Source organism: Heliangelus exortis, chromosome 1, assembly GCF_036169615.1.
Source record: "Heliangelus exortis chromosome 1, bHelExo1.hap1, whole genome shotgun sequence".
In the NCBI taxonomy this organism is placed as follows: Eukaryota; Metazoa; Chordata; class Aves; order Apodiformes; family Trochilidae; genus Heliangelus; species Heliangelus exortis.
Window position 1 is genome coordinate 3,783,154 of NC_092422.1, and position 14,725 is coordinate 3,797,878.

General features: G+C 44.0%; 1 protein-coding gene across 1 annotated transcript in view; it reads right to left on the bottom strand.

Annotated features, from left to right (window-relative positions):
* Window positions 1-14,600, bottom strand: part of RSF1 (remodeling and spacing factor 1) — a 65,432-nt gene extending 50,832 nt beyond the window's left edge. The window contains exon 1 of the mRNA XM_071768955.1: window positions 14,294-14,600. Within this exon, the coding sequence (XP_071625056.1) occupies window positions 14,294-14,492 (199 nt within the window). The 5' untranslated portion in view covers window positions 14,493-14,600. The remainder of the gene's footprint in view (window positions 1-14,293) is intronic.
* Between the last annotated feature and the right edge of the window lie 125 nt (window positions 14,601-14,725).

The following is a 14,725-nucleotide window of genomic DNA, read 5'->3' on the forward strand; positions in this document are numbered from 1 at the left end:
CTAAGCAACTTTCATTACCAAGGTCAGGTTATCATTCCTGCCTTCAGTGGAAAAAAACCCAACACAAAAATAGTTACCCTTTTGCACAGATTAAAAAAAAAAATCTAGACATTTATTTTTTCCCTTTTTCAGGTTCAACTTTAAAATCAGCATATTTTTTCTCTGATCACTGGTGATTCAACCTGCACCTCAAAGCAGCCTCACTTTTATTCTGGGATTCACAATTTCAGCTTTCATTTACAAAAATGTACTGAGCAATACCAACAGGTCAATGTTTCCTGGCCATTTCCCTGCAACTGTCAAACACTGCAGAAACCTTTTCTTGAAAATTTAAGTCTTGCAAACTTAGGTCTCCCAATTAAATACTTGTAGTTTACTGGACCCTACAGAAGAATGAAAATGTAGTGATGCTGCAAAGATGTATAATTCATATTTTGCAAAACATTCAGCAGTGACTAACTTGTGAAGAAAAATTGAGTATTACTCAGTAAGCATTTGGTATTTTACAAACAGCAGCATTGATGTGAGCACAAGTTTTCTTTGAGGATCAGCATAAGCAAACTTTGAAGGTGAAGCCAATGTGAGTCATCCAGCAATGCAAAATCCACTTCCCCATCAGTTGCAAATGAGTATCTCCAAGTTTATTCTGCTCTAAGGTGATTTCAGTTCATTATTGTGTGCAAGAGAAAATGCCAAATATTTTGTTAAAAACCCAGATACACAGAGACACACCACGTTTGAATGACTTGGGCAAAACAGTCCCAAGAGAGCAACATTTCCAGCAGCAAACAAAGATTTCTGTGATAGGCAGCAGTCACCCAGCTGGATGAAAGTCATTCTGCAGATGAATTCATGATCCCCAACCAAATATTTTACAAGTTTAATCCAATCAGCACAGAATTTGAGGCTTGTTCATAATGGTTTCACAGCTAGTAGAATTTTTTTCCTCCATTATTTTTGCAGAAACCCAGGGAGCAAGTGAGAACAGAAATTTGAGAAGCAGAACTGTCCAAGACAATTGCCTGACAAAGAGTTAGTAGTACATAAAAACACAGTGGGGTTTCTGACCACCGTTCTTCAGCTTAGGTTTAAAACAAAGATTTAAAGAGAAAGCAAACCACTTACATCCTGACACGAGATGGTATTTGAATTTCATACTAAGTGAGGACTCAGAGAAGTTTTATTCCTTGAAACACTCAAGTACCAACCTCTCTGAGCAAACTCATGTTTTAACCTGTAATGCTATCAAAATATCTGCCCTTGTTAACTTCAGTCCTGGAATTGCAAGCAACTTTGGGGCTGTTGCAGCTTCACAGGGGTAGCCAAGACTGTTAGCTTTGGGGTCAACAATATCTGTCATCTCTCTGTCTTGTGCTGGAGATCCAAAGGCTCCAGCCAAAACAACACAACAACCCCATGGGGAGCTCCAGGCTGGGCACAGAGTGGTTGGAGAGCAGCCAGACAGAGAGGGACCTGGGAGTCTGGATTGACAGGAAGCTGAACAGGAGCCAGCAGTGTGCCCAGGTGGCCAAGAAGGCCAGTGGCATCCTGGGCTGGCTCAGGAACAGCGTGGCCAGCAGGTCCAGGGAAGGGATTCTGCCCCTGTGCTCAGCTCTGGTGAGGCCACAGCTTGAGTCCTGTGTCCAGTTCTGGGCCCCTCAGCTCAGGAAGGAGATCGAGGTTCTGGAACAGGTCCAAAGGAGGCAACTGGGCTGGTGAAGGGATCCAGCAGAAATGCTGTGAGGAAGGGCTGAGGGAGCTGGGGGTGTTGAGGCTGGAGAAGAGGAGGCTCAGGGGAGACCTCATCACTCTCTCCAACTCCCTGAAAGGAGGTTGGAGCCAGGGGGGGGTTGGGCTCTTTTCCCAGGCAACTCTCAGCAAGACAAGAGGCCATGGTCTCAAGTTGTGCCGGGGGAGGTTTAGGTTGGACATTAGAAAGAATTTCTTGATGGAGAGGGGGATCAGGCATTGGAATGGGCTGCCCAGGGAAGGGTGGATTCTCCATCCCTGGAGATATTTCCAAAGAGCCTGGATGTGGCACTCAGTGCCATGGGCTGGGAACCACGGGGGGAGTGGATCAAGGGTTGGACTTGATGAGCTCTGAGCTCCCTTCCAACCCAGACAATTCTATGATTCTATGATTCTAAAACAACCAAAGGTAGATGCTATCTCCAGATGCTCTCTGGCAGCTGGATGGGCAGAAGGGAAGTGCCACAACACACACCTGAACCTTCCCACCAAACCAGCTTCCTGAAAATGCAACAGTATCTGAAAAGCAGAAAACTTGTGACAGAAGATCCTTCCCTTCCTGCAAGGCACAAAGTAAGTAGAAAGAAAGGAGAACAAACCTTGGCCGCAGAAAACAGCATTTGGAAAAGAAAAATCATGAGCCAACCTGGTTTGACAGTGACCATTATTATTATTATTATTCATTATTATTACTATTATATTCATTATTATTATTCATTAGTATCTAAATCTTTGTGAGCTCTGGCCTCAGTAATAATCTGCAGCAATCAATTGCTATTACAGAACACATGAAAGGTATTTAAATCTGAATTACTTTTAACTTTCATTCAATATACCATTTTTTACTATATAAAAGGAATAAAAATCTCTAGGAATCTTGCTGCATGTACCTTAAAATCTCCTCAGAAGTCACTGGTACTCTTTTTTAAAACTTGTGTGAGTGTGGAAACTTTCAAAGCCCTCCTTAGTCTACTCCTGCCTGCAGTATTTTTCAAGATGGAGCAGCCACAGCTGAGCACTAGAATCAAGATGAAGGCAAGCAAACAGCTGACAAAATGGGATGCACACACACACCCAAAATAAAAACATCCTCTAAGTTTTATATATTATTTTCAGCTCATTTTTCATGTTATCCAGTATCTTGTTAATTTTTAAACATCATCTCCATGGTAATATCAATGCTTTCCTCTGACCTATCACAATACTACCTAGAACATTTTGCTGAGCTAACTTGGGATGTATCTGTCATAAGGTTTCCCTTTTAATGCATGCTGACAACTGTTTCATTTGCAGTTTCACTGCCCATTCACAAGTGTTTTATCCCCAGCAGTTTCCCCTTAGTTCACATCAGCCATCTTCCACCTTGATATTTTTTTTTAACAACTCATCTCCTTCCTGTTTTCCTGGCAAATAAGATTAATTGCTCATGCTACAAAGAAAAATTGAAGAATTCTACTATACTTATACCACAGTGACTAAAAACCAAACCAAAAACTTATTTCTAACCATCTTCCTGTTGGTTAATCACTTTAAGGTTTATGATGATGCTTTTCCTCTCAACCCATGAGCACTCTGGATGCCAACTCATGGCCAGTGCTTGACTTACCTGGAATGGTCAAGGGATGCACTCCCCCCAGGTCCCTCTAACCTTCTGCCAGGGAGGGTTATCAAGGATGAACATAAAGTGAATCCACTCCTCAGCTTATTTTAACTTAAAATAGCATGAACACAGAACACTGGGGATATCAGCTTGACTCCAGTTTCTCAAAACATAACTCTATGGCTCACCCAATTCCTCCTGCCACAAAAAATGGTGTCAAAGAAAGGGCTGGGCACGAGGATTACTATTTTTGGCCCTATCAGATAAGATCAGATGGCTGTGGAACAGAAGCCAACCACTTCAATCAGTGACCTCCTTCGAAGACTTTGCATCTCTATGTAAGTATTTGTCAAGCATGATCCATCTCTCCAGGCTTCAAAAGAACTATCCATGCATTCAAAAGGAATCAGCAGAATATTTTTCTTTGGAGAACAACTAATACTACTATCAGAACTATGGAATTCCTGTTTCATCAAGTTTATCAGATCCAGATGTAAAAGATCCTTGCTTATGAATCCCTACGTCTTTGTTAAGACACTTTAAAATGCACAAGTCACTGGTTTTCCCTTCTGTACTCTAAGCTTGTATATTTTTACTAGCTGTATTTCTAAACTTTTTCAGAAAGCCTTGCAGCTCAGCATCCTTTCACATTATTAGCATGTTCATGTCCTAACAGTTTTGTCATATTTCATCTTTATTGCCAGAATGGCAGAATAAAGATGTCCCAAATTAGCCTAATAATGACACCTTATGCAAGGAACTTATTTAAGTTCTCAACAATGTATTTACTTCAGCTACTGTATTGTAGTTACTGATTTTAGACACCCATCTTTCCTGGATTTTCTTCTTTTTACATAAGACTCCACTCTCCACATGCTCTCCAAATCCACCTTGGACTTCCTAGCTTCCTTCTTTCTAGTGCCAGCTATGAGTACATAGCTGGGAAATCTCCTGGATTTCACCAGGCTTAAATCTCCACCTTTCAAATAACTTCTGCTTGGCGTAAGTGCAAGGGCCAGATGCCCAAGTTTTTATGTTCACCATCCTGATCCTGTATGTAAGACAACCATGCATTCAGAGACCTCAAGTAGCTTTGCAAGCATGCTGCACCTAGGACACAGACAGTGGTTTTATTCCTTTTGATTAGCCCTTCTGGTCTCCCTTCCCATAAAGCCTTCCAAAAGCTCCACTGTTACTGTATTGGTTTTTCTGACCTGCTGCTAACCTTTCTTAACCTTAATGCAGGTTGCTAACCTGTTATTTAGGAGGTTAGCTAATAATAGGGCAACTGGGCTGGTGAAGGGATCCAGCAGAAATGCTGTGAGGAAGGGCTGAGGGAGCTGGGGGTGATCAGCCTGGAGGAGGCTCAGGGGAGACCTCATCACTCTCTCCAACTCCCTGAAAGGAGGTTGGAGCCAGGGGGGGGTTGGGCTCTTTTCCCAGGCAACTCTCAGCAAGACAAGAGGGCACAAGAGGTCTCAAGTTGTGCCAGGGGAGGTTTAGGTTGGACATTAAAAAGAATTTCTTTACTGAGAGGGTGATCAAACACTGGAATGGGCTGCCCAGGGAAGGGGTGGATTCTCCGTCCCTGGAGATATTTCAAAAGAGCCTGGATGTGGCACTCAGTGCCATGGGCTGGGAACCACGGGGGGAGTGGATCAAGGGTTGGACTTGATGAGCTCTGAGGTCCCTTCCAACCCAGCCAATTCTATGATTCTATGATTGTCTGCTACAGAATTCACCTAAGGTCAAATACACATTTTAAGGGAGAGTTTTGCCACTTATCTTTTGCAGAGGACTTGGCCACATCAGGCCAGCTTAACCTACTTCCCTTTCAACTACCACCTCCAGGTAATACTGGGCTTCTTTGGGGGTGGGTTTTTCCCTTGTTGCATCTTGCCATGCAGCTCTCTACCTCTGACACCTTCTTGCAATGTATCCTTGGTAACTACAAGAAGGCCACACTGCAGTTTCTGGGATCAAACTAAAACTTCCACGCTTTTATCATCCCCTAATTAATATGGCTTTTGTGAACCACTGCAGTTTGTTCTCAGGAGGAAACCATCCTAATCCTGGTAGTCATTAATACTAAAAGGCAATGAACGTGCCTTGGCACTTGTGCTACTAGATAGCTGCAGATGAGTTGGAAACCAGCCAGGGCAGCACCAAAGGGACAGAGAGGAGGAAATCAAGTGATGACTCCCACAAAACCTCAAACAACTGCAGTCAGCATACTACAGGTCCATACCACTGACCATTAGGACTGAAAAACTGTAAAGCCTAAGATGACCAAAGAGCTGCAGAGCTTCACACTGATAATCACCATTCTCCTGGAAAAGAGGAACTGCAAGGCTGGGACTGCTGAGGTACAACTTGCTTGTTATCTGCTCTCCAAATATCAATCAATTCTGGGAGTTTGAGGGCAAGCAGTGCTTTTCACCAAGGTACTACAAGACCTAAATGATCATAATGGAAATTAATTGAATACTGAAGCACATGTGCTGAAACACAGGAATCTTTAGAAATGGGCCTTCTCTCACTCCAGGAAATTGTTTGTTTTCCCCAGAACATTACAGACACTAACAGGGTCACAATTTCTACTGTAGTTCTGAGAAATTCCCCACCACTTGAGCCTGAAGAGCTTTGTTTGGCTCTTGGGGAAGAGGAAAAAAAATGTGTCAGGCTGATGGCAAACTGCATATTTGAGAGACTGACAAATGCTAGAGGCTACCATGAAATACTTGTTAATGCTAAAATGCTTGTGAGGCTCTGAAGAACAATTGTAGCAGAGGAGAGTTCATTGATTTGAGGAGAAGGAAGGAAAAAGGGTAATGAAATAGGGTGGAAAGATCATCTCAGGGTTATGAACAAAGGCCTTGCTATTCCACAAAACAAACTATGGGCTTTCAGCAAGGCTAGAGGAAAAAAAAAAAATATACATTCAGTTGTATGAGTTTCATTATTTCTCCATGACTTCAACATTTGGAACCAACCAGATTATTTTACCTAAGTCCACAGTTCCAGTGCATTATTCTGCCCCAACATCCGTGACCATGGAGGGAAAAATGAAGAGAAAGAGCAGCTCAAGAGGAGGGTGCTCTGCACTGCTGCAGTGCAGATGCTTCCCCACCACAGGCTAGGTGGGCTCTGCAGTCCCACTGCAGCCTTTCTGCACCCCTGGAATGCTACTTCAGCTCTGCATATCCTCCCCTAGGAGCACAAGCCAAAGTTGTTCCCTGAGGATACCAGAGGGTATTTGTCCCAAAGATGGCAGGCACACAAAGTCTTCAATATCTCCAACTCCCAAAAAGCAGGAGGAACACAGCTGGGCTGCTTAGTGTTGTATGGTCCAGAGGTTTTTCTGTTGGAATTCAGACTCCAGAGAACTGCAAGGCTTTGAGGCAGCAGTGAGCACAAAGCCACAGAATTCTTCAGCAGGATGTTTGTTTATTCATCATCTTCCCATCACCTGCACCTTCTTGCCAGTTCAGTCTTTCAGTAGCTCCTGTCCTCTCCTTCTCACCACACAAAGGAAACATTTCTGTCATTGTTCCCTGCCTCCAGCAGGGCACCATTACCAAATCACTCTTTATCCCCTCCAAATCTACCAGGGTTCTGCCTGAGGGATGCAGTCTACCAGCTAGTGAAGAGCACAGACAGACCACAAATTGTTATTCTGTTTTAATTTACACCTCAACAATACTACGAGTTTTCCAGAAGTTCCCATAAGCTTCTCAGTTTTGTACAGGCCATAAGCAAACAAATCTCAATGTGAACTTTGGGATGGGCTCAGAAGTGTGGGTACCATGCAGGGAGCACTAATAATTGCACTCAGGTATCTGCTAGCTGTTCTTACACTAGACAAGACTAGCTTGAAGTAACCTGAAATAAGAGAAAAAAGTTGCACTCTCAGAAGATGCAGAAAACTCTGGAATTCTCTAAGCTACAAACATGGATGTAGGAAGAGTATTCTGAGAAACTCTTAAAATTTGTGTAGGCCCCCACAGTTGGCTGGGGACAAGGACAAGGTACAGAGCCAACAGATTGCTGGACAAAACTTAACTTCCAGCTTAGGTGTAGTGATGGTGTCACAAACAAACAACTCTCTGTGATATTTATACAGTTCTCTGATGCAGATACCCCACAGCACAGCTTCTTTCAGTGAACACCATCATGCACTGGCCAGAAAAATGTCCACAAGCATTCTCAGAACTTACACAGCCTTAAGACTGTGACTAGAAAGTAATGTAAAAAGTTTTTCCCACAGTTCTGTACCATCCAAAGTGTGCTGGAATTCTGCAAACCTGCCTACCAAAAGTGTTCCACACTTCCTCCAAGGAGCCACATGGTCCAACAGAACCTGGATAATCCCTGGTAGGGGCTGAGCTTTGGCAGCAGAAGGCCTTGGATGTCCTGCAACACTGGTCTGTGTCTGGAGAGCAGCATCCTGAGTTCCTTTTTCTTTTTTTTTTCCATTCCTCATGGCATTTTGTCATCTCTTTCAGATGGGCAGTGTTACTGGTAAGCAACTGAACTGCTTGTCTCCCCAGAGGAACAGTGCTTTGCTGTCTTCTACACAGGGCCATAAGATAATGTGGAGATTAGTTAAAAACTGGCACTGCCAGCCCAAATACAAGAGCACACTCAGGTGAGGTGACAGGTCTGTGCACATAAAGATATGAAATCTTGCCACAGAAATAAAATAAATAAAACATTAATAAACCAGAAATTGTTTAAACAAGGATATGCAGTTATACTCTGAGGTAATTCCAAGGTACTTTTAATCCATTTCTTAAACAAATTACTGAGAAGCCCATGTGGATGGGAATCCTGGCCTTAGTGTCATATTAATCTAAAGTGACTGAAGTGTAGTGACAGACAAAGTGACTGAAGCGTAGACATGAGGAGTTTATTTTGTATTTGAGACTTATTTATCATTAAGCCAACACAGGAATGAATACCCTTGCTATTGACTTTCTCAGAATTTAACCCTCTTACACTGTTTGAGACATTCTGCTCCAAGCTGCCTCAAAAAATCAGTTAAAGTTGATGGCTAAAAACATAGGAGTTTCCTAAATTTAAAGCACCTACAAGTGTAGAACCTCCATCACACTCAAAAGTCAAACAAGCACAGAAGCAACACACCACATTAAAAAATTCACTAGATACACTTTTATTATTCCATAGTTTATTGCTAAGTTAAAAAAACCACTTTTTACTAACAGGTGGATTAATACCTTTGACAAAAACCTCTCAAAATTTGGTTCAGTCCCTAGGAGCAGCAGGAAAGCAATGATCTGCTTGTGTTCCACAAGCAAGGTCAGCCTGCACTCAGGTGATAACTTGACTGCTTCAGACCAGCAGTCACATTTCACTCATACAGGAAAGGCTGTGATAAGATGTGAGCACTCAGCCCCCCAGATGAGCTGTGTCACCTCTCACTGGCTGATACAGCTTGTGACAAGCTTGTGACACAGGCACAGCCACACACTTCATAGGTTCAGTGAAGAAGATTCAGTAATATTTAGTGTGTGTTACCTCCACCCATCCAGCATTACAGACACTACCAGAATCAGACAGCAGAACTTGTTCATTTACATGAGGACACCACAGGATTTAATGTTTCTGCACTGAAATCAGTGAATATCTCTCAAGCACAGTATCAATTATTAAATTTTAAGTGCAACAGTGTTGGAAAGTACTTCCATATCACATTTATTGCCTAATTTTAACACTAACCAATCTAGTGGGTATATGACATGTTACTGTAACAGATCACGACCTCACCTAGGAGTCACATCAAACCCTGGAACTTCTGATACACAAAGATGGTTTATATCAAATATTAAACATTAGGGAAATCAATCACTTAGCAGAACACTCTGCTTCACCACCCTCTTCCTTAGGAACACACCTAATCCTGAGCTTGATGGTCTCTCAGACTCCTTGTCATAAGGTATGATTGGGTTTTGCTTGCTGTGTGTAACAGCTACAAAGCTTTTGGTACATTTTTCCTACAAATATTCAACAGCCGTTTAAGTCAACCCTAACTTAATTTCTTCAGAAAATTGTAAGAACCCCTAAACTTAGTGCTGCAAAGCTTTCCAAAAGTACTGGAATAACAATAAAAAAAAAACCACCAACAACAAAACACAACTTCCATAACCCACAGGAACTAATGACTTCAGCACCCAAATTCATTTAAAAAAATGTTAGGTGTCTAGAAGAGTTAGGAGAAAATAAAGCAACTTATAAAACTCAATTTACTGCTTTGAAGCATAGTAGCTCCAAAGACTGCATGGGTTGGGTTGGTTGGGGTTTTTTTTTTTGGTTTTACAATGTAGTATCAGATATTCTCCACTGGAAAAAAAAAAAAATTAAAGAAACTAAATGGCTTGCACAAGTTCCCCTGAAGCTACCTGCTGTGAACTTCAGTTCCTGCTATAAAGGGGAGAGAAGATTTACAAAACTGGGCCTACTACCAGACATCTGCATCCCATCATGTCTTCCTTCACACCACTTAAACCAGAGTGACAGAGGAAGAATGGTTTTACTATCTAACTCCAAACAATCACGACACATTCGTGTTGCAATCAAGTGACAAACTTCTAGGCTGGGTCAATCCCTCAGGAGCCCAAGGAGATAAAGAAGTTTGAGCTGTGGTGAGGATAGAGGAGAGTGCAAACCCATTTACCAAAACACACAGACTGTTTGCAAGAGCACCTTTGGCAAGATTTTGGTGGAAGTTCACTATTTTGCAGTGAAGAACAAATGAAACCCCATCCTGTTAAGAAAAGCAAACAGTGAGGAGCTAACTCTGCCTCACACACTTTGGAAGATGCCCTTCACCTCTGGGAGAGGAGCTCCCATTCTCAGCCCTGGGAAACCTGGCAAACCAGCAAGTGTTTTGTGTAGTCATGTGTAAAATTAGATCTCTGTTGTGCGTGTTAACATTCTACTAATATTTTCTTTCACAGGAGACCAAGTGCTTAATTAACATTTATACTGATTCTCAAGCTATTTACCAACACAAAGGAGGTGGTGATTTGATATCATCCTTCCTTAAACACAGCACTAAATACAGACATCATTCTTGCTTCCCTCTCTCTCTTACATTTACTACTGAAATTTGCAAATGCTCTTCTGGTGCAAGTAAAACTCTTAGGTGAAAAAAAATCACATTTGTTAGAAAAAGTGCTGGTTTCCTGGGATGATTTGTTCCAGTTTGCACGGTATCACCTTTGGAAGCAAGGAGAGGCAAAGAAATCTGGTACTGCAGCACCCTGCAGGATGATCTGTATTATTACCTCAGTTTTGCATCTAAAAGAGCAGAATTACAGAGGTAATGACATCTCCCAAGGCTCAGAAGTTCCACTTTAAAAAAATCATAGATTAGATTGTCTTTGAATAAATCCCACAAGAAACCACTAACCTATGAACATACCAGCCAGCCAACTTTGTGAGTTCACACTCTCACCATTTTGACAGACACACAACTTCATTCCTTCTAGAGATGTGCAAGACTGTCAGAATTGCAAGCCAAGTCACAACATCGTACATAAAGCAAGGAAAACCAGTCTTAAATCCAAGATAATTATTATTCATACAATAAAATCTTCAGCAGAAAACCACAGGTCTCATTACTCTTGTTTGAATAGTTGCAAATTTCAAATGAACCACCAGCTGGAAAAGTTAAGCTGTGTTAGTACAGCCTTCCTAAGAGGCAGACTATTTCCACAGCTACCAGTTCACCCTGCCAGTCAGTAGTGATGAGCAAAATCAACACCTTACATTCTTATTTCCCTATTCATGCATGATTTGCATTACCCATCAAATCCCAAAGAACATTTCAAATGGTTTATTTTCACTTTTTAAGCCTGCACATTTTAAGACAATAACTGTGTGCACACTGTTAAAACATCTAAATCCACTACTAATACAGGTTAATTTAATACCTGAATTAACCTAAAGTTAGACTACTAAGGAAACCTCCTCATACTTGTGCACTTCTGTCACTACTATTTGTCTTGAAGTTCTTGGATAGGAGAGGTAATATGGCAAGTTCAAGAACAGCTAAAAAACTACTAACAAATATTTGAAAGCTTCCAAGCTGTCAACATTTGCTCATCACCCCTTTTTGTAAGAGAAAATCATACCTTGTTTCCTTAATAATGAACTCTTTGTGCCAATTATTAACAGGAAAGAAAATATGACTGCTCTACAACTTACTGAAGAACATTCAAACTTGAGCTCTTAGTTCTCCTTGAGGTTCCTGATATAAATATAACTTTTATTAGCATCTTCCAATAGTAATGCTCAGACAAGGAAATACAGGCCATGTTTAAAAAAAAACCCACAACAAACAAACACCAAAAAAAGCAAGAAAAACACTTCTGAAACTACTGAGCATCAAAGCAGCATTGAAGGTAATCAACCAAACCCCCAAACTATTGATTCCCTTTCCCTGGCTGGAAAATAAGTATAAAGCTGAGTTTCAACCAGCCACTACCTGGCAGCTGAAATTTGACTTGGTCCAGAGTCTAGGAAGTTAAAAAAACAAAACCAAACCAACCAACTGAACTACTTTGAGGTTTTGTAGCTATTTGCTTAGAATTTGTTATGTCACACAAGTTATCACACAAAGCATCAAGGACTACCCAGGTTTGTTTTTCAATCCTCCACACTTAGAGATGAGAAAATGCAAGCAAATACATCATCCACACCAGGCATAAATAAAAAACTCCCAGGAATTTAGAGCCTGCATTCTCAGAAGCTCTCATGTTGGGGGACTTTTCTAAAGCAGTGACAATGACCAAACAGGAAGGGCAATACAGAGAAAAGTGTAAAAATCTGGCAAGCATCAATTCAATGCATAATGCAGACTCCCTAACACATGTAATTTGAAAGCTTTTTAGAAAAGGGTTATGCAGTAATCATTGTCCTATTAACTAATCCCCCTCTCATGCAATTAAAGTTATCTGATTGTTTTTTTGGTTGTTTTTCTTTTTTTTTTTTTTAATCAAATGCACGTACTTAAACCACAGGACACTACCTCATCCTTTAATTTTAATTTATTCTCCAGTTCACACAATCAGATTCTTCTTACACACCCACTTACATTGTGTCACACAGCAAAAGCATCACTTTTCTTTACAGATACCACTTACAAAGGAAGATTTGCATTAAAAATTCAAACTTTTCAGCACTTCAGTGTATTTTATGAATAAGTTTTGCAACAGCTTAACAAAACAACACTTTTCCTAAGGAGTCCTTTTTATAACATTAAAAGTACAGGAGTGCTGGGGAATTGATTATAAATCCCTATTTTCCCAAAAGTTAACCCTGTTTTTAGAAACCACCAGCTCTCACCTGTCTTTTTTTTTTAGACTGATTCGACACTGGACAACATGAGGAGATAGGATATTAATCTCATTACATTTTGGCACTCTCTTTTGTGAACTCCCTGACAACATGCCTGCACTTCCTTTACATGAAGAAGCCCCTACACGCCCGATTTCATCCCACACCCCCACACAGAGGGTGGGTTTGGTGGGGAAGGAGGTGAGAATGGGTGCATCTGGGGGGAAAAGGGGGTAAAACAGAGGCTCTTAGACCAACAGCAGCCCCGAGCTGGGCTTCTCCAGCAGCAGGAAGTTTCTATGGGGCCTTGCCGAGCATGCGCCCTGAGCTGCACGGTCTCCCTATGTGGCAAGAGTGCAGAGAGGCAACAACCAAACCAATAATAGAGACAAGAGACCAAAAGCAACAAGCACCTTCCCCTCTCTCTCTCTCTCTCTCTCTATTCCTACCGCCGCCTCCACACAGCCCTCCCCAGGGCTGCTCTCTTGGCCCGGGCCCTCCCACATCCATGGCACGGAGAAGGAATTAGTGAGTCTGGCAAGAAAATCTGCTACTGGAGAGAGAGAGAGAGAGAGAGGAAAGAGGAGAGGAGGAGCAGCTTGAAAGGAAAGAGTAGAGTGCGTAACCCAGCCTTCCACCTCGCACAGCTCAGGTGGTGGAAGGGCAGGAGCAAGCAGAGAGGTTTTTATTCTATACCCCCCCCCTCCCCTCCACACACACCCAACTACAGGAGAAGGGGGGGGTGGAGGAGAAGAAAGGGATGGAGATGGCACACAATGGCTGGCTGTGTTTGTGGGGAGGAGATGGCCTACAGCAGCAGCTTTGGGAGGGGTGGGGGGGTGTCAGGGCTTCTCTGTGCTCCCTCCCCCTCCGTTCCTCACCCCCCTCCATACAGAAAGGGTGTGAAAGAGGATGGGGATGTTTCCTTGCGTGTTTGGGGCCTTCTGGTTGAAGTAAAAACATGCGGCGAGGAGGAGGGGGGTGGGGGGAGGCAGCGAAGCGACCCTCAAACTGGTGAGGGGGGGGTAGGAGGGGGGAGGAGGAGGAAGAGAGCCGCAACCAGAGCCAGCTTGAACAAAAAATAGTTATTTTAGCTTAACCTCCCGTCCGCACAGGGCTCGGGAGCAAACCCTGAAAACGGAAGGAGGGGAGGCCGAGAAAGCACGGAGAGGGGAGAGGCCGGAGGGGGGGGTGGTGGTGGTGGTGGTGATGTCCCCCTCCTCCTTCCTCTGGGTGAGGGGGGAGGAAGCACAAACACACAAACAGCTGCTCCCCCCGCCCCTCCCCGCGAAATAAATGAAAAAAAAAAAACCCAAAAGGGTTGTGCAGAGGGGGGGAATAGGGCAACCACCAGCACCCCCCACCCCCCCGGAGCGTCGCTCCGGGAATCCCAGGCCCCTCCTCTCCCTCAACGCGCTCCACCCCCGGGGCCGGGAGGAGGCGGGGGGGGAATAGCCCTGGCCCCCCCCTCCCCCCTCCCCTCTGCCCCTCCGAATCGCGGCCCCCCCCTCCTCAGCCAGGCGTAGGAATTGGGGAAGAGGGAGGGGGGGGATTGAGAAGAAGAGAGGTAACCGGGCCGCTCACCCTGATCTCCGGGTTCCTGAGGCGGCTGCAGGACGCGCTCCAGCTCGGGGAAGGGCAGTTCGGGCAAGTCCAGCAAAGCCCCGTAACGCTCAAGGAAAGAACAGACGACGGCGAAGTTAGGCCAGGAGCCCGGGCAGCAGGGGCCTGCCGGAGGAGGGGGAGGCGGAGATGGAGCCGGAGGAGCCGCCGCCGCCGCCATCTTGGACCTGAGGATGGAGAAGGAGCTTGGGGGGGGTGGGAAGGGGGGGGGGGTGAGAAGGGGGCGGCGGAGGGAGGGGGCGCTGCCGAGCCGCGCCGCCACGATCCCACAATGCACCGCGGGGAGCGGAGGGGAGGGGGCGGCGGCGAGAGCGGCGCAAAGGAGGAGCCGCCCCTCGGCCGCGTGCGGAGCGGGGAATGAAAACAAGGCGGGGCGAAAAGAGGGGGCGGGGC